General features: G+C 37.4%; 5 protein-coding genes across 6 annotated transcripts; 4 read left to right on the forward strand and 1 right to left on the reverse strand.

The window, feature by feature from the left end:
• Positions 1 to 6,030: 6,030 nt before the first annotated feature.
• LOC125218001 (trihelix transcription factor ASIL1-like) lies at positions 6,031 to 7,185 on the forward strand. Its single transcript, XM_048119592.1, has 2 exons — positions 6,031 to 6,636; positions 6,714 to 7,185. The coding sequence occupies exons 1-2, from the start codon at positions 6,172 to 6,174 to the stop codon at positions 7,041 to 7,043; spliced, it is 795 nt and encodes a 264-aa protein (XP_047975549.1). The 5' UTR covers positions 6,031 to 6,171; the 3' UTR covers positions 7,044 to 7,185.
• A 781-nt stretch (positions 7,186 to 7,966) lies between these two features.
• Positions 7,967 to 9,155, forward strand: LOC125218612 (U-box domain-containing protein 15). The gene has a single exon (XM_048120316.1). It carries the CDS (start codon positions 8,112 to 8,114, stop codon positions 9,003 to 9,005), a length of 894 nt encoding a protein of 297 aa, XP_047976273.1. The 5' UTR covers positions 7,967 to 8,111; the 3' UTR covers positions 9,006 to 9,155.
• Positions 9,156 to 10,040: 885 nt separating this feature from the next.
• Positions 10,041 to 13,005, reverse strand: LOC125222711. Of its 2 annotated transcripts, none has more exons than XM_048125476.1 (6): positions 12,781 to 13,005; positions 11,938 to 11,991; positions 11,710 to 11,825; positions 11,483 to 11,610; positions 11,240 to 11,321; positions 10,041 to 10,509 (listed from the first exon to the last, which is right to left on the reverse strand). In XM_048125476.1, the coding sequence occupies exons 2-6, from the start codon at positions 11,972 to 11,974 to the stop codon at positions 10,393 to 10,395; spliced, it is 480 nt and encodes a 159-aa protein (XP_047981433.1). In that variant the 5' UTR covers positions 11,975 to 11,991; positions 12,781 to 13,005; the 3' UTR covers positions 10,041 to 10,392. The 2 variants fall into 2 exon arrangements, with proteins under 2 accessions (XP_047981433.1, XP_047981432.1); XM_048125475.1 differs by having other exon boundaries at positions 11,483 to 11,625; positions 12,781 to 13,004.
• A 121-nt stretch (positions 13,006 to 13,126) lies between these two features.
• On the forward strand, positions 13,127 to 15,242 carry LOC125222710 (thioredoxin-like protein CITRX1, chloroplastic). The gene is made up of 4 exons (XM_048125474.1): positions 13,127 to 13,419; positions 13,732 to 13,854; positions 14,683 to 14,763; positions 14,912 to 15,242. Exons 1-4 carry the CDS (start codon positions 13,210 to 13,212, stop codon positions 15,026 to 15,028), a joined length of 531 nt encoding a protein of 176 aa, XP_047981431.1. The 5' UTR covers positions 13,127 to 13,209; the 3' UTR covers positions 15,029 to 15,242.
• Positions 15,243 to 17,595: 2,353 nt separating this feature from the next.
• LOC125220442 (extensin-like) lies at positions 17,596 to 18,243 on the forward strand. The gene has a single exon (XM_048122610.1). It carries the CDS (start codon positions 17,596 to 17,598, stop codon positions 18,241 to 18,243), a length of 648 nt encoding a protein of 215 aa, XP_047978567.1.
• Positions 18,244 to 18,322: the final 79 nt, after the last annotated feature.

The following is an 18,322-nucleotide window of genomic DNA, read 5'->3' on the forward strand; positions in this document are numbered from 1 at the left end:
GGGAGTGGGTGGGGGAGTGGTTTATGTGTATTGTGGAAGAAACTACTCTCTGTTTGAAGAAGAAATATTGAAGAAATAATTGTATGAAATTCAAGTTGAAGTGAGTGCAGGCGGTAATAATGTTAAAATTAGATTTCATGTAGCTGTAATGTGGACTACATAAATTTAGGAAAATATGTTTTTAATGAGAATATCAGGTTAACCCATTTTTTTATATGAATATAAATTAGAAGATAAGTTTTTAATTTTAAAAAAAAATTAATCTTTTAATATTTTGGTGTTTTAATTTTCTTTTTAATTAATAAATAAATTTAGCATTATATATTTCCGTAGTTCAATTATACAATTAAAACAGTTACAGTTGTAAATTAATGTAAGATATGCGGGGAGGGACATGACGAGAGGTGCCCTATTGCAAGAGTTGTGGCATGATGCAAAAAGTGGGGAAAGTGATGATGTATTATAAAATTGTGGCGTGGTAGGAGTTGTGGTGTATGGATGCTCTTAGGTCCTTCTTAGTATATGAAATGAAATGAAATGAAATGAACATGGATGTAATTGATTGAAAGTGGAATCAAATAAAGAAATGAATGGAATGCCCCAAAGCGGACGAGGCTGGGTGCTCGGAAATGGTCTAAGTTGTTGAATAGGAGGATAACTATGACTATATCCCTTGGTAAATTTACCAAAGACGAAAATTATTCAGACGAGATTCGACATTTTTGAACCATGAAACACATGATTTCCACCGCAATTTGTCATCCTTTGCGGGAAATAAAAGAGAGAGAGAATAACAATCGAAAGAATAGATGAGAGAGATCGAGAGGAAGAGGGAGAAGTCGCCGCTGTGGAAAGAATGATGGAGAAGAAGATTGTTCTAATTCTTACCGAAATGGGCTAAATAATTTGGCCTACTCTAAAAAGTGATGAGTTAAAATAAATTATTGATTAGTGAAGAGTAATTATAATTATAATGTTCATTTTATTAATGATAATTTCATTATATTTTTATTTAACTTTTTTTGTAAAATTATTGATAAACATCAATAACATTAGTTTTAAAATATTTAAAGAAACTTTAAAAACAAATATTTAAGTTAGAAAATAAACTATTTAAAGTAAATATTTTATTTAAAAATAATTATTTAAATATTATATATTTATTATTATTTTGTATTGTGACGACCCCACGAGTTTCAATTCCTGCGTCCGCCATTGATCACAGTGGGACCTTCGGGTCAATCATATTGGGACCTACGGGTCAAATCACAGTGGGACCGTCGGGTCAAATCATATTGGCATATTGGAAATCCTGGACAGATACCAGGCTTAATTTGTCACAGAATAATAAACTGAACATAGAGGCATATGCATATGGATCTGAAATTGTTTATGATATTTGACGCCAATTATCTGTGCGGGTTTAGAATATTTGTAATTAAGCATAGTAAATGATGGATTTTGTATTTATAGTATTTTGGATGGTGAAATGATTTATATGTGTTTTCTTTACTTTAATATGTGTTTGTTTATTATAAATATATATGTCGGGGGGTTGGGGTGTGACAGAGGTAGAGGAATGTATAAGTGCGGCAGAGATGTTTTCTGGTGAGGGTGTAGAAGGAGATTATATGCCAAGCTGAGAGTGCCATGAGCTGCTAGCATTGCTCCATGGTTGAATTCAGAGAGTTTGCTGATATTGTTGAAGAAGTATTTCCTGCAACATTGGAGGAACTTTTATCACCATAATTAGCAAGATTATCTTCCACGAAATTCACAGATTTTGGCTGCAAAGAGTCCTTGTAAGGAGGTTTCCCTCTTCCACGGCCAAAACTAGGTGAAAAACCCTGTAGGACATAGCATCTATCAATTGTGTGATTATTTTTTGCCACAATGTGTACACAATCTCCCCCTGCCAAAAGATGAAGAAGTAGCATTTTCAGCAAATGATTGTTCACTAGATGAGTGAGAAGGAGAGCCAAAACCATGATCCATGTTTCTCTGCCTCTCTTCTTTGGATAGAGATGACAATTAGGGGTGAGCAAAATAACCGAAAACCGAATATCCGAACCGAACCAAACCAAAATTTTGAAATTCGGTTCGGTTTTTTTGGTTTTTCGGTTTGATTCGGTTTTAAAAATACAAAAATTTCGGTTTTTTGGTTCGGTTCGGTTTGGGCGAAAAAAAACCGGAAAAACCGAAAAACCGAATTATATTTTAAATATATTATTATATAATTTTTATCCTATTAATTTAGTATATTATATCATACATATAATAGTATATTATATCATATATATAATATATATTCTTCTAATATATTTTTATATAATAAATATTATATATATTATATTAATTTTATGTTATATATATATATATATATATTCTATTAGTATATATAAAATAAAATAAATTATATATATTAAAATATACTATTTTTTTTCGGGTTTTCGGTTTTGTTTTGAAATTTTGGTTTTTTCGGTTTGGTTCGGTTTTTTAAGTTCGGTTTTCGATTTTTTGATTTTTCGGTTCGGTTCGATTTCAATTTTAGCATAAATTCAGTTTTTCGGGTTCGGTTCGGTTTGGGCGAAAAACCGAACCGAAACCCGAATGCACACCCCTAATGACAATGGTATCATTGACAGAATGTTAGATCTGACTTGAGAGAATGAAGGATTAAGGCCAATGAGGAATTGCATCGTGCAATCTTCCTCCTGTGAAGCTTGCCACCTCCGTGCGCTACTGCATCGACAAGTAGAGCAAGTGCACCAAGAGATCGGTTGAAAATGCTTGAACTTATCCCAAACAATTCTCAGATTCGTGAAATAAGTGCTAACATCATCCAGACCTTGACAGGGACTCAAGATTTTCTGTCGAAGTTGATATGAGCGTGCCGAATCTGATTGAGCAAAGCGAACGTGCAGATCTGACCAAATTTCATAAGCGTTATCCAAATACATCACGCTGGAGCATATTTGCAGTGAGATCGAGTTGTGAAGCCATGATACAACCATACTATTGCATCTAATCCACGCCGGATATAGAAGATGATCTTCATTTGGACGGAGCAGCTTACCATTGACTAATGGCAACTTGTTTTTGGCCAATAATGCAGTAGTGACCGATCTACTCCATACAATGTATTTTGAACCGGTGAGAACTTGAGATACGAGCTGCAAGCTCGGGCTATCACTTGGATGAAGGTAGTACGGACTTGAATTGTCCTCCAAATTCACGTAGCCGCCGTTGTCGTTAGCATTACCAGCGTTGCCGCGAGGAGCCATCATTGAATCAAAATAGAGGAGATCAAAAAATCAAAGGTGAAAGCGAAAGCAATTGTTGTTCACTGATACCATAAGAAATATATAAGATGAACATAGAAGAAAAACAACTCTCAATATTGAGATAAAACTGGAGAAAAATATCTCTTATTCATATATTCAATACAATGAATTACAAAGGAAGGCAAACTACTTATTTATACTCCAAATACAACACGCAGCACACATGTGCACGGGTGCATGGAGAGCATGGGTGTGATCACATACGATCAAAACCCTTATAACTACCTATAACTACCAACTAACTTGCCAGCTCATTCCAACGTCTTCCTTCTTATTCATCATGCGGCTCACTTCACTTCATGCAGCTCATTTTCCCTTTATTCTCATTTGCATCTATATATTTCAATACTGCTCGTGTTATCATCTACAATTTTCAGAGCATGGTGTTGCAATTGGAAAAACCATGCCTAATCTGCGCTATCTCGAACTTTATGTAGATCAGATGGAATGTTTAAGCTATCTCGATGGCATCCCTGACCTCAAAAGTGTTTAAGCTTCGACACTATTCCGGGTTTATATGCTTGAAGGGCTCTAGGGATTAAGATGTTGTGAGCAAATAAAAGATCTAAGGACTAAGGATCCATTTTGACTCTTCGACTCTTCTTACTCTATAAATTACTAGTACTACTATATATGGATTTATCATATCTGCATTTTGGCTTCTTTTATGTGTGCGATTTTGAACTTCTTCGATTGTTTGCTAAATCTCTATTTTCGGATTTGGCTTCACAATTATGTTCGATATCACCAAACAAGAGCGCTAAATAGCTATTATACCTAAACGTGTATGGATTGATGGATATATAAAACCATAAATTGCTAGGGCCATGGGTAACTTAATAGGCCCTAATTTTACTATGTGAAAATTGCTCTCGAGATTCTCAAAAGATTGGCTGAACATATGAGAGAAATGAGGCCAACCTATATAAAAACTTAAGTTTCTAAATCATGTCCTACTTTTTTGGATGTCTCACTTCATGAGTCCCGGTTGGAATATTCCATAAATGGTATTAGATCTCACATTCCATTAACTTTTTTTCAATCATATTTTATTATAAAACTAATGAAGTATAAAAAAAGTAGGACACACATTCCACTATTTTTTTCACCAACTTTTCTTTACATTTCTTAAAATTCGTGTCAAACTCAATTAAGACTCTCCTAAAGTGGGACGGAAGGAGTAATACAAAGGAATATAATACTATCGAATTTTAACTTAACTTCTAATTTAAATGAAAATGATTGCAAATAAATAAAATCTCTTAGAAGAGATAAAATTTGACTCAAACAAAATAAAATTTGACTCAAATAAAATAATAAAAATCAAATAAAAAAATAAAAAACAACCAAATGAACTTACTTCTATTTCATTAACTTAATTAATTAAATCATGAATTAGGATGAAACAATGAATTTTTAAAGCTATGGTACAAGCAATAAAGTTATTGTATTTGTAGTACAAGTAATAAATTAGACGTTTCATGGAGTACTAAAGAAAACCAGCCATATACAAAATGCGTAGTCCTATCTTTATTCTAGAACCATTATTAATCAGCCTTTTATTATAATACAGGAATATGAAGTGGGAAAATAAGGGTGGTGTAAATAATGGCCGTAATCTCTCACATTGGTGAAAGGTCAGCTGGAAAAAGGCAGTAAGATGAAAAGTGGTGACAACCCCACGTGAATTGGGCACCACCACCGTTGATGGATGGGTGGATGTCTTATTTGGCTTCATATCAACGCTAACTGCCAAAACTCACTAAAACACCACAATTCAACGCAATCAAAATTCGAGGGAGTGGGTGCTAAAGTTGGTTTACGATCATATTACTTCATTTGATTACCTAAACTTCCCCTCCCAATCCCCTTCTTCACTTTCAACAATACCACATCTCATCACTTGCATTATTTATGCGAGTGGCGTGAGACACGCTAAATGACATGCATCGGGGTGCCATCACATTGATTCTTGGCCTTATTTTGTCATCAAGTGATTGAAAATTGTGTTGTAGATGCTCTAATTATTCTTTTGAATTTTCATCACCTAATGTTCTTTCGACATCTGTTTGCTAGGGAATCCAATACTTCTTGGTCGTGCCATTTTCTTTAATTACAATTTGAGATTATTGAATATGCATATTAATCTTATACAAATGTTTACATCTTAACAAGTAGAGAGACATCCCTTTGCGTCCCTTATTTTATTTATTTGGAATTAGATTCTTGAGTTGTTCTTTGTATTATAAAGAAATTGGTCCAATTGAGCTATGAGCTTATGTTCCTTTTTTTAGTTGCATTGACTTATGTCCAATTGAGCTATAATAACACGTTAGAATGATTAGAAGATAGAATTCAATCGAATCAGAATAAAGCCAGAGAACTACTTGTAACATTACGAATATCAAATTAGAAATGAAAATCTTAATAATCAATAATCATTTTGTATTCCTAAAACATGAAAATCAAATTCAAATCAACTTCTTAGCATGGCATATTGGCATGCCCTCCTTGGCCACCCACATACTAGCATATTAATGATGCAATTACTGTAAATTTAATCTATATATAAAGTCATAATTTGTTATGCGAATAATTGAATCATCATGATGGAATAATAGAACGAGGAAGATGAATGACCTAATAAAAACACAAATATAAGATGAGTCTCTAGTCATTCACCCTACTTTATTTTTTTCTTTCCAAATTGTATAAAGTCCTTTTGTCACTCTTAACTCAGCCACAAAATGCTTTTAGCCTCAAATTGTAGATGCTAGCAGAGAAATAACTAAACCAATTTAGCCTCAACCAATTATGAAAAGGGGAGATGGAGAAAGATGATAATAAACACCAACAATTAGAAAACCCACCACCATCTCTCCTCTCACCCAATCAAAACCCTAACACAAATGTTGCTGCGGATCGGCTGAAGAGGGACGAGTGGAGCGAAGGCGCGGTGTCGTGCCTGCTCGAAGCGTACGAGGCCAAATGGACGCTCCGCAATCGAGCCAAGCTCAAGGGCCAGGACTGGGAGGAAATCGCCAAGCACGTCTCGGCGCGCGCCGCCGCCTCCAAATCCGCCAAGACGCAGACGCAGTGCAAGAACAAGATCGAATCCATGAAGAAGAGGTACCGATCGGAGTCCGCCGCCGCCTCCTCCTGGCCGCTCTATCCTCGCCTCGATCTTCTCCTCCGCGGAAATGGAGTTTCCGCCCCTAACCCTCCCCCTGTTGCGGTGGAGGAGATTGGAGTAAATTCACCTAATTCCAACGGCGGTGGTGCGGTGGGTAAGGTAAATTGTGCCGATTAGCTCTTGTTAGGGTTTAATCAGAGTTGAAATTGGTTGATTGATTAAAAGGATTGATGCAGGAGGAGGAAGGAGAGGGCGCCAACAACAATGAAGAGAAGGCGATTGATGAGAGCGACAGCAGCACACCAGCAATTGATGTGGAGAAGGAGAAGGGGAAGGTGAAGAGGAAGCGAGGGAGGGAGGGGTGCTGGGAGAGCGTGCGGTGGTTGGCGGAGATGGTGGTGCGGTGGGAGCAGTCGCGGATGGAGACGATGAGAGAGATAGAGAGAATTAGAGCAGAAGCAGAGGCAAAGAGAGGGGAATTGGATCTTAAACGGACTGAAATCATCGCAAATACTCAGCTGCAAATCGCTAAGCTTTTTGCTAGAGGATCATCATCCATCCAATAATCGCATCTTCATCTTCATCTTCAAGTTATATCTGTGTTGACACAAACAAAAACACTCGTAATCAATGATTATAATAATAGGAAAATATGTATTCGCACGTTTACAATACGATTGTGATTTAGTACTACTTGCATTGGAAGAATTTATCTGTGTGATTGCGATGCGATTAATATGCAGATTAATTAGAGTTTGATCGGATCAATTACTTGATTATTACCTACAAATTCAACCAAATTAAAGGCCATCGATTTTATTGGCCAAACTCTACCAACTACGACTAATGTATCAATATCAGTAATTTAGGACTAGTTGTGGGCTCGTGGCCATGTAATTTTCTGTAGCTATTATTAAATTGTTGAAATAGACGATATTGCGTCTTTGTTTAATGACCATATCATAATACATACCTAAGCGTGACATATCTATTCCACGCTACTACTGGATGATCTTTAACCATTTTCTATCCATGTATTTTTTTTCACATTAACTTCTTTACGTTATTTATGAGTTCAATCTTATGGAGTATGAACACAAGAAGATAACAATAAATTTACTAGAAGAGTCGTAGCAATTTGACAATTTCCAACATTTGTGTTACACTCGATGCAATTCTCTCCTAAGCCGTTGATCGACCGAGTTAAAAGTTGCCAATTCTTAATCTTCTCAAACTCAACTTTGTCGTGCCACGAAGATTTAAATTTTTCTTGAAAATTTTTGAATTATTTAGCTGAATAAAATAGTACGTACTAGAAAAGTCAATTTTGGTCAAAGTTGAGTATTTAATGACACAATTATCCCCAATAAAGATGGTAAATACACAGAATATTTGTCCTATAATAGATAAAATTCTCGAATCTCAATCTTGTTATCTGTACGGTTTTATAGATTTTAAAAATGGAAATATTTGAAGGTTGAATGGAAAAAGAAAAGTGAATAAAAAGAGCGCAAGTTGTGAAGATGGATTCAAGCGTGCAAAAAAGTCAGCTTATATACACCCACCGCCCCAACGAAACCAAACAATTGAGAAATAAAATTTGAATTTCCCCCAAATCACATGAATCTGTAAAGATGGACGCCGTGAAGCGCAGAGCCGTGAAAACCCTAGTGGGGAAGCTCACCTCCGTGTCGGAGCAGACCCGCACGGAGGCCATCTGCGAGCTCCGGCTCCTGTCGAAGAACGACCCCGAGACCCGCCCCCTGATCGCCGACGCCGACGCCGTCCCCCTGATCGCCGAGTCGCTCTACTCCCCGTCCCCGATCCTCCAGGAGAACGCCGCCGCGGCGCTGCTCAACCTCTCCATCTCCTCCAAGGACCACCTCATCTCGTCGCGCGGCGTCCTCGACGCGCTCTCCCACGCGCTCCGGCACCCGGCGACCCCCTCCGTGGCGCAGTGCTCGGCCGCGGCGATCTTCAGTTTGCTGAGCGTGGAGTCGTTCCGGCCGATCATCGGGCACAAGCGCGACATCATATTCGGGCTGGTGGAGATCGTGCGCGGGCAGGGCTCGGCGGCGCGGTCGATCAAGGACGCGCTGCGGGCGCTGTTCGGGGTGGCGCTGTACCCGCTCAACCGGGCGCAGATGGTGGAGCTCGGGGCGGTGCAGGCGCTGTTCTCGCTCGTGGTCAAGGACGGGAGGGTGGGGCTGGTGGAGGACGCCACGGCGGTGATCGCGCAGGTGGCGGGGTGTGAGGAGAGCTGGGAGGTGTTTCGGAAGGTGTTGGGGATTGAGATGCTGATGGATCTGCTGGACAATGCGACGGGGTCGAGCGCCCGGACCAAGGAGAATGCGGTGGCGGCGCTGCTCAATCTGGTGCACTGTGGAGGGGAGGAGGTGGCGAGGGACGTGAGGGGGAAGCTGGAGCCCAGGGTGCTTGAGGGGATTGGGGATATTGTGCAGACCGGGAGCGACAAGGGGAAGGCCAAGGCAAGCGCCTTGTTGAAGATTCTTGATGCTTCTTATTGACCCTTTTCCTCTAATTATCTTGTTTTCTAGATACTTGTTCATATCTTCTGAATTCAATTCGGATTTTGTTGTTTGTACATTCTTGTTATTTTAGATGGACTTCTTCTTGTGAGTTGAAATTTGGAAGACATGATCTTTTTCTGCGCACAATTTTACAGTTTAATAGTATCGTGTGATGATCCTATATGACTATAGATTTGACCGATTATCTTCCCAATTAGTCATTTTGATTGTATGATTATCCATTGTGATTACTGTCTCGACCCCAGCTCATAAGAGCATTTGCAATGGAGGGTTTGAGCAAGGCTCTGCTCGGAGAGTTCCGGTCGACTGAGCCATGCACTGCTGGTGAGGGTGGCACGAGGTATGGGACAGGTCTGCATCCCAGCGCAGGCACCCATTGCACAGCTCGTGCCCATCCCTATTTTTTACTGCTAGTATTAATTATAAATTCAAAATCCTATCTTCCACTTTAAAATTCTCTTCAAAATTGGATCCGAGAGATGGAAATATGCTAGCACTAGATCACTTTTCATTGTTCAATTTTTAAGATTTTGATTTTTTTGAATATTAATGATGTAGTAATTTTTTAGGAATTTGTAATTTGTATAGAAGTAATTTGATTAATTATATTGTTATGAATTTCAATTTTATAATTATTAAAATGAAAAACAGTTCATAATACAAATTAATTCATACGGTATGATCAGACGTTAATATTATTAGTGTTAGGTTATGAGGCAGAAAAATAGAGAAATGATGACACGACGAATTGAAATGACAAATTGGAGGTGGGACAAAGACATCGATTGGGAATGCCCTAATAATAGTTAGGTCACCATCAAGACAAGAAGACGATACATTTCTAGCAATATTTTGTACAAGTGTATCCCTAAGAGGATTTAAGATATGGTCATTAAGATATTATATGCACAAAACCATATCAGCAAATGATGCTTCAGTTAGCCCATCTTTTTTGTAGACAATTCATCGTAATACTTTTGAAACAATAATGAACTGAGTCTAGGCATATAATAGTATAAAAAATCAAATGCACTTGCATAGACAAACATTAAATAAAGAGGACTGAGACTCGTAACCTAACAATCTATTTAGCACCAGCTGCAGAGGCTGAAGATGCAGCTAATATTGAGAAAGTTGGCATTCCAATTTACACACAAGTTTTGATAGCATCAAAGGTCAAGTTTTCTACCTCAGCATAAGGAATCACGCGTTTGGGTTCTGTTCTTTTCTCCATGTCAGAATCCATCGAGACTTTAGACCTTTTTATACTCCCACGGCTCCAAATCCATGGGATATTTTGCTAATGCTCAGGTGGATCATCTTGTACATCCACGCCCAACGAATCTCTTGCAAGTCATTTCCATCACCACGCCTTTCTCCTCAAAAATAAAGCTAGTAGATAAGACAAGGCAGAATCAACTGTGGACAGGGCAACGATGAGCAAAGCAACAAGAACAAGAGTCAGCATTGCTGTCTTCACCTGCAGAGAATACAAATATCTCTCTTATTAATTAAGGCTACTTGAGTTCTAAGCTGCCAACACACATAAATTTGCAAAACTATAACATTTAATGAGATATCAAGGGAGAAAACTAACTTCATATTCAACTCAGATATATTTCATCGGAAACTAACTTGCTATAGTAGAAGTTCAATGAAGCAGCAAGCCAAGCCATGAGCCTCACTTCACAAACTTTAAACAAGACCAACCCAACAAAAAACAATTCAATAGAAATTGTACTTTCAGCATGTCCCCTATGTAGAATCATATGATTCATTAGTGCACTAAAAGTAGGTGTTTGATAGGTAAAGTTGAAGATTTCTTATTATATGGCTTCAGATGGAATGCATTTGGTACATGCAATGTGAAATTACCAGATCCAGATATTTGATTTCAGATAATGTATATTGGAAGGGCTTTAAATGTCTATCAAAGAAATGGTATGGCAAACTCCATCTAAACTACAGATGTATTAGAGACCTTATGAATCACTTTTTGTTGCTCAAATATGATTGGAACTATGATATTTATCACATAGTCAGAAATGTTAGCACGTCTACCACCTGTTTCATGCTATAGATCAGACAAGTCCTTATTCCTTTGATACACATTTAACATAGAGTTAACAGGAAAAGAGAAGAAACTGGCTATGGCAAACATATATTTAAAATCACTGAAAAGGATTGTGTGCCATCAAAGAGACACTAACCGTGCTCTGGAAGCTTGGCCATTCAATATATCTAAGCTGGCTTGGCTGCTCAGCTAAAAACTGAAACAAGCTCTGAGTTGCCCTAAAAAACAGAAAATAATAAAGTTAGCATACAGCAATGTACACTTCATACAAACAAGAAAAGCTTAAGTAATCCCATGTATGTTCAAAAGTTCTCCTAGTTAATTGCTTTAGCCGTACTACTTGGTTCGATTTCCACTTCCCTTCTTGTGATTACATTACCAGGTGACTGTTTTAACCATGTCTAACAAGAAAGGCTCTTTATGATAGTCATCATTGTGGTCCAGCTCGTAGTTTCTTCCTGCACATATAGTTGGTACTGGGGCAGCACAACCATGAAACCACAGCTTCTGAAGGTTTTGAAACTGAACTTGAATCAATGACAGACTATTACACAAAAACACAGTTAAAAGTAATCTTGAAACTAAGGAATGATATCCGCAGCTCACCCTCCCCCCTGCTGATGCAGTCCCATGGTGAAATTTACTAATCCTGGTTGTATTGCATTTGTGACGGTGGAGTAGCATCTTAGGATACCCAGCACCATTTTCCAGCCTTTTAATACCTAGGTATTACACATTATTCAATTTTAATGAGCTGATATTGTGGAAAAGATCAAGGATACACCAAAAATACAATTTTGCACGTTTCCACAACAAGAAAATTGAAGGTAGAACCTGAGAAATTCAGAATTGACCCAGAAATGGTCGTCATGAATCCGTGAAGCTAAACTGCAGATGAATCAAGGAAAAGAGAGTGATAAGAGCAAAGTAAAGGAACATTTAAGGAGGAAACTCTAACAAATACAACCATAAGATTCCCCAGAATGGATTCATATTGGTTGCCACTAAACAAATTGTGACTCAAATTTACACCCGGAAACGGTCTAGCATGAATATGTGAAGCTAACTGCAGATTTATCATGAAAAACTGAAGGTGGAACCTGAGAAATGTCTTCAGTCCCACCCTACAGACAAGCACATACACACATAACTTCTTACGTGTGCAGATGGAGACCTCTGAAAGCATTTAACAGCGACCGGAATAATGCAACAAACACGATATGTAATTAACAACAGCATTCTCTGTTTTTGCGCATAAATTGACAAAGTGTTTGAGCCAGAAATATGCTTAAGTGCAGTGGCTATGGCTTAAAAGATATAGACATTTTGGTTTTTGTAGGTGTGAAATTTTGCAGTTTCATCATCAATAGCGAGATAAAAAATGCAATTGCACTGTAACTAAAAGAATACTAAAATAGAGACTGAACAAGGAAAGCAAACAACAATAGTCAGCTTCCCTTTCTCTTGTTCTTATTGGACAAGCTAAGCAAACGACGAGAACAATCATATAACAACAATTCATTTCTCAATTCCACATACTTACTCACTTACTGTATACTACAAAACGGATGCAACGTACAGATTATTTTTCAGCACAATTGCGATAAGAATTTACATATATGAGAGAAATTACCAACAAAAACAAAAATTGAAAAGCAAAAAAAAAAAATTACATACATGGGAGAATTTTTATCTGGTTTCACCGGCACAGAGGAATTAACCGAGGCAGATTTCTCCGGCACTGTAAAGGCGCTGGAGGATGAGGCTAAATTGGAACTGACAACGTTTGTGGCAGAAGGCTAAGTTGTTTCGCCGGTGCTGTAAAGGATTGTTCAATCCTTCTTAATTAGGGCTTTTGGGGACTGAAAATGAGGTACACGACGAGTACCTTTTTCTTTTTTTTCAATTTTTATTAATTTATTATAAAAAGGACAAAGAAGAGCCCGCTCCACGGCCCGTAGCCCGTTATCGGGCCGCGTAATGGGCTCAAAATCTTACTGTTATCAACTCTACTATTCAGTTAAGTGGAAAACATATTTTGATTTATCCATCTTCCAAACCTCTGCACTATCTCTTTCTCTCCGGCAGACACACGATTAAGCTATAATGCAAACTTCAATTATATCATTCGGTGCTCCGCCTCCTCCTCAGCCTCCTAATTCCTCACCTTGCTCGCTGAAAACCCGGCAGCCAAACACTCTATTTTTCACCTCCACCTTCAACAACAGAGCTTCCACCTTATCAACTCAAACGCTCTCAAGAAAGCTTATCTGCAAGCCCCCTGCAGGAAAGTATCTCAGCGACGATTATCTTGTGGTATTTATCTACTCTTTTATCACTTCCAATTTAGTGCTTCTTGTTGCGAAAGATTTGATTTTTTTCAATATTTTGTTTTTGATTGTTGATTTTTCTGGAATTAGAAAAACTGGGCTGCTAGAAATAATTTGTGAATTGTCAGTATAGATTGTATTATTAGGTAGCTGTTATTACTTCTCCTAAGAATTTGGTACTATATCTGAACCACAAATTGAAGAAAAGCAAATAATGTTGTCTTAGTTAGTTGGTGAGTCTTTGTTGATTGTGATTTTGGCTTCTTGTTTTATATCATCATTGTTTTATTGATTGCAGAAAAAACTATCTGCAAAAGAAATCCAGGAGTTGGTGAAGGGAGAGAGGAATGTGCCACTGATTATTGATTTCTATGCTACATGGTGTGGACCTTGTATCTTGATGGCACAAGAACTTGAAATGGTATGCTTTGTAAAGTGCTGTCACTTGTTATTTGTTAAAGATGCTCTTTTTTTTGAGTAATTATTTGGAATGTTATGATTTCCTTCAATTATGCCAAGCCTCATTTCCTTAGCAACAAATCTACATATTTGAAAACTGGGATGAATAACTGTTGTAGGTAAGATTAGTTTGGGCATAATTGTTGCTGGCATAAAGGCTGAACAGCCTGAAAACAGAAGATTTTAACACATTACGGAGTTTCGACTTAGGGTCCATGTTTTGCTAACTAAGCCTTGAATTTCCTTTACAATGAAGCTATGGTTGTTTGCTCACCTCTGACCTAAATTATAGGCAGAAATTATCGTTAAGATGGTTTTGATGGTGCGTTACCGACACTCCAATCCACTGTCACATTATTTGATGTCCCGTCTTAAGAACTAATCCTTCAAAATAAGTTCACACTAGCATTTGATTTGCCGGTTTCCTTATGTAGTTTGTAACACTTGAGTAGCAACACAGCATAGGTTCTTGGTGTATCATCATGGTAGTGGAGAAATGATACTTTGCAGGTTTAATTGGAATAATATGTCCACTTTGGTTGACCCATTTTACCAAAGCTCAGTATGCTCCGAGCATGACTGTCTCGCCACTGCTTCCATATGGATGAATGTGGAAGTTTAGTTACACATTTTACTGTTGCACTCTTCTGCAGTTCTGCAGTGAATGTCAATCGTGCTATGTTTTCACTCATCAAGTCAGAGAATATTTTTGAGATGAAATTCTGTTGTTGTCAACATGCATAATAAATCTTTAGATCTTTCTTGACTATGAGCTCTGCTTGTGATACAGCTCGCTGTTGAGTACGAAAACAATGCAATTATAGTGAAGGTCGACACGGATGATGAATATGAATTTTCTCGTGATATGCAGGTGACGTTCTTTTCCATCTTTTTCATAGCTTATCAACACAACTATGAACTAAGGATTCATCTACCAATAACATAGCTTCATTTGCTATCGATCTTGTCTTCGTCTTGTAAGATCTCTTACCGTTCTATTTAACGTGTTGGTGTTACAGGTTAGAGGGTTGCCGACGTTGTATTTCATCAGCCCTGACCCAAAGAAAGATGCTATAAGGACAGAAGGACTCATCCCGATACAAATGATGCGCGATATACTCGATAATGAAATGTAAAAGAGTACCGTTGCAGGTCAAGCTAGGCTTCTGTTTACTCTGAAAATATAGCTTGTAGTATTATTATTGTTTCAGCGGTAGTAGATGATGGAAGAGAGACAGATTAGGCTAGATTTGCTTTTTCATTTTTCCTCTCTTGTTTTAGATGAGTGACTATTTACGACTGCTGCATAATCATTAGATTTATCAATATATAAAAGCGAGTTTTGATAAAGATATATAGCCATTTTATTTAAACAATATGCTATTTTTAATTGCAAATTCAATTAATGTGGCTATTACAAATAAAAATCATTGCATTATCTTTTCGAGTAATTGATATAAATTGGAGCCCTATTCTTATGATTGAAAATTATTTATTGATTATCTGACCTCTAAATTTTGCAATTCTTATATTGAAAGGTCGAAGCCTCAACAATCTCCTATTCCATTTTCTACAAGACAATAGACATTTGTTATTAATTTAATTTATAATAAATACTATTGCACTCACTAATTTAGACTCAAAAGAAATGATACATGTGGAAGAAATGAAAAAAAAAAAAGAAAGAAAGAAAGAGGAAGGAGAAGAAGAGGCACACAGCTGAGTGGAAGAAAACAGGGAACCGAGGATGAAGGGTAAGAGAAGGGAGGCATACAAATAATATACTTCCTGGCGGATCCAGGATTCATAAACGGAGAGCGCGAAATAGATATTAGTAGGTTGGTTTAGGGCGAAAATGGCAAAAAAAATTTATTTTCGGGGCGACGTCGGGGAAAACAGAGAGGGGGGACATGGTAATTTTACGTCCGGATAAGAGGAAATTAGTCGCACAGTGGGGGCGATCGCCCCCTCTTGCCCCCTAGATCCACCAGTGTCTGCCTCCACCCCCTAAAAATTGAATAAGTTATATTCCCTCCGTCCCATTAAATATGCAACGTTTGCTTTTCGGCACAAGATTTTATGTAGGGTTGTTTTGTGAGTTAATGAAGAGAGAGTAAAGTAAGAGAGGAGAAAAAGTAGAGAGAGTATTGTTTCCGTTTTTAGAAACGTTTCATTTTTAATGGGACAGACCAAAAAGGAAAACGTTTCATTTCTAATGGGACAGAGGGAGTATATGACACCATTAGTAAAGTAAGAGAGAGAAAAAGTAGTGGAAATAGTATTAGTGGATCGTGGTCCAGTAGTTCAAAACTTTCACTTTGTCTAATTTTGGGGGACGGCCCAAAATGAAAATTTTGTCTATTTTTTTAGGGACGAATGAAATATAAAAATACATTCTAGGGTTAAAAATAATTAATGCTACTATATTTATTTATGAGAATTATGTGTATTTATCATATTTTTTCAGAAAACGTATTTAATACGTATATGTTTTCCTGAATGAAAAATAATTTTAACGATTTTTAATTAGTAATGATTTGTAATCCTTGCAAGGATATTGGCTTTAAGTAGTTAATTGTGTTATCAATTAATTAATAGAGGAGTGTTAGGGTGCCACCATCTCTTAAAAGTAACATCATACTATCATTCCTAGCCAATCATTTGTATACGTGGACAAATAATCAGCTGTCATGTGGCAATAAAAAAAATGTTCAAGGATAAAAAAAAACGGCCAACAATATTTTGTACACTATACAACAATTTTTCTCGGACAACAATATCCAACACGCTAGACAGCAATTTATAGATTGCTGTCTAGCGTATTGAATATTATTGTGTAGCGTTTATAATATTGTTGTATATGTGGTGTCACGGTGTCACTTTAAGAGGTGTTGTCATTTTAACACAAACCTTAATTAATTAATTTTATTTGAATAAAATTACACTATACTATACGATAAAGTTCAATAAAATGATAGTAATTGGAATGACATTTTCAAATTCAAAAAGTTAAAATAAATTTATAACAAGTAAATATATAAAGAATATATTTAATGTGTATATTAAAAATGAAATATATACTAATATAAATTCTTGACATATATATCAATTTATTTATGACTTTAAATTTCGTATAATAATAGTATTGTTTATTAACTTATTTCATAAAATAATTTCAAAATATAAAATTCAGTGTGTCGTCACGGGGTTGATAAAAGCTATTAGTATTAAATAATATTTTATTAGTATAAATCATTTTGTCACAAAACCCATTAATCTCTTGTTAGAATCGTGCTAAATACTGTTTGTTGAACGTCTAGGGTTTTGATAATTCAAATTAAGGTATGAATTCGCTGCCTTAACAATAATAAATACAAGATCTTTTACAAAAATAAGATGATTTATTTCGCAGCTGCATTCTAATATCATTCCAAAACAAAAATAAATTACAATACAAAATCTTTTACAAAAAAAATAAGACGATGCATTTCGCAGCTGTAAATCTAATGTCATACCATAACAATCAATTTTTTCCTTGTACAAAATTGATCTTATTTCTCATAATCTTTCACGCGTAGGAATTTAATTTCTTGGTGGCAAAAGTTGTCTATAGTAATTTCCTAATTCAGTCCCAAACTTGAGATATAAAAACCCTCACAAACAATTCAAAAATATCAAAAAAAAAATAATAAAACAAACACCCATGGATTTCTGTGCGCTACGTCCAAAGTCTTCCAAGAAAAATGCGTTGCCTGCTCCTCCACCCGTTGAAAAACCGCCACCGGTTGCAAAGCCGGTGGCGGTTCAAAATCCGCCACAGGGAGGGGGAGGAGGAGGTCCTCCTCCGCCTTCATACGGCCAATTCTCGCCGTACATAGCGGAATTGCAGCGCATGGAAGGGTTGAGAAGCGTGGAATACTCCAACTACAGAACCTGGAAACTGAATTTCGACGATTCTCCAAATCCGCAGCAATACGGCAGCTCTGAATACCATCACTATCCAGTCGGAGATCTCAACCGCCGCCGTCAGTATCGTCAGAACCCGATGCCTCCTCCTCCTCCTCATCAGAGCTATGGCCCACCGCCACCAAACTTGGAGTATTACCATGATTCTCCTCCTCATCATCATCAGTTTGGGCCGCCGAATTCTCCCCGCTATGGCCCATCATCAAGCATGCAGTATCACCATGGCCCGGCCCAACTCGGACGGCCTCCGATGGAAAGCTACCATGGTCCGCCCCGGCCGTTCGGGCGTCCTCAACTGGATTACCACTATGCCCCGCCGCAGAATGGCTATCACCACGGCGGATATTTCAGTGATGAAAATCCCAACGGTTGCAGCATAATGTGAGGGAGTTGAGATGGAGAGTTTACTGCCTTTGCCTTTTCAATATTTTGCTGAGTTATCCATTTTTGATTTTTTTTCCCTA

The sequence above is a fragment of the Salvia hispanica genome, chromosome 4, assembly GCF_023119035.1.
Source record: "Salvia hispanica cultivar TCC Black 2014 chromosome 4, UniMelb_Shisp_WGS_1.0, whole genome shotgun sequence".
NCBI classification, from domain to species: domain Eukaryota; kingdom Viridiplantae; phylum Streptophyta; class Magnoliopsida; order Lamiales; family Lamiaceae; genus Salvia; species Salvia hispanica.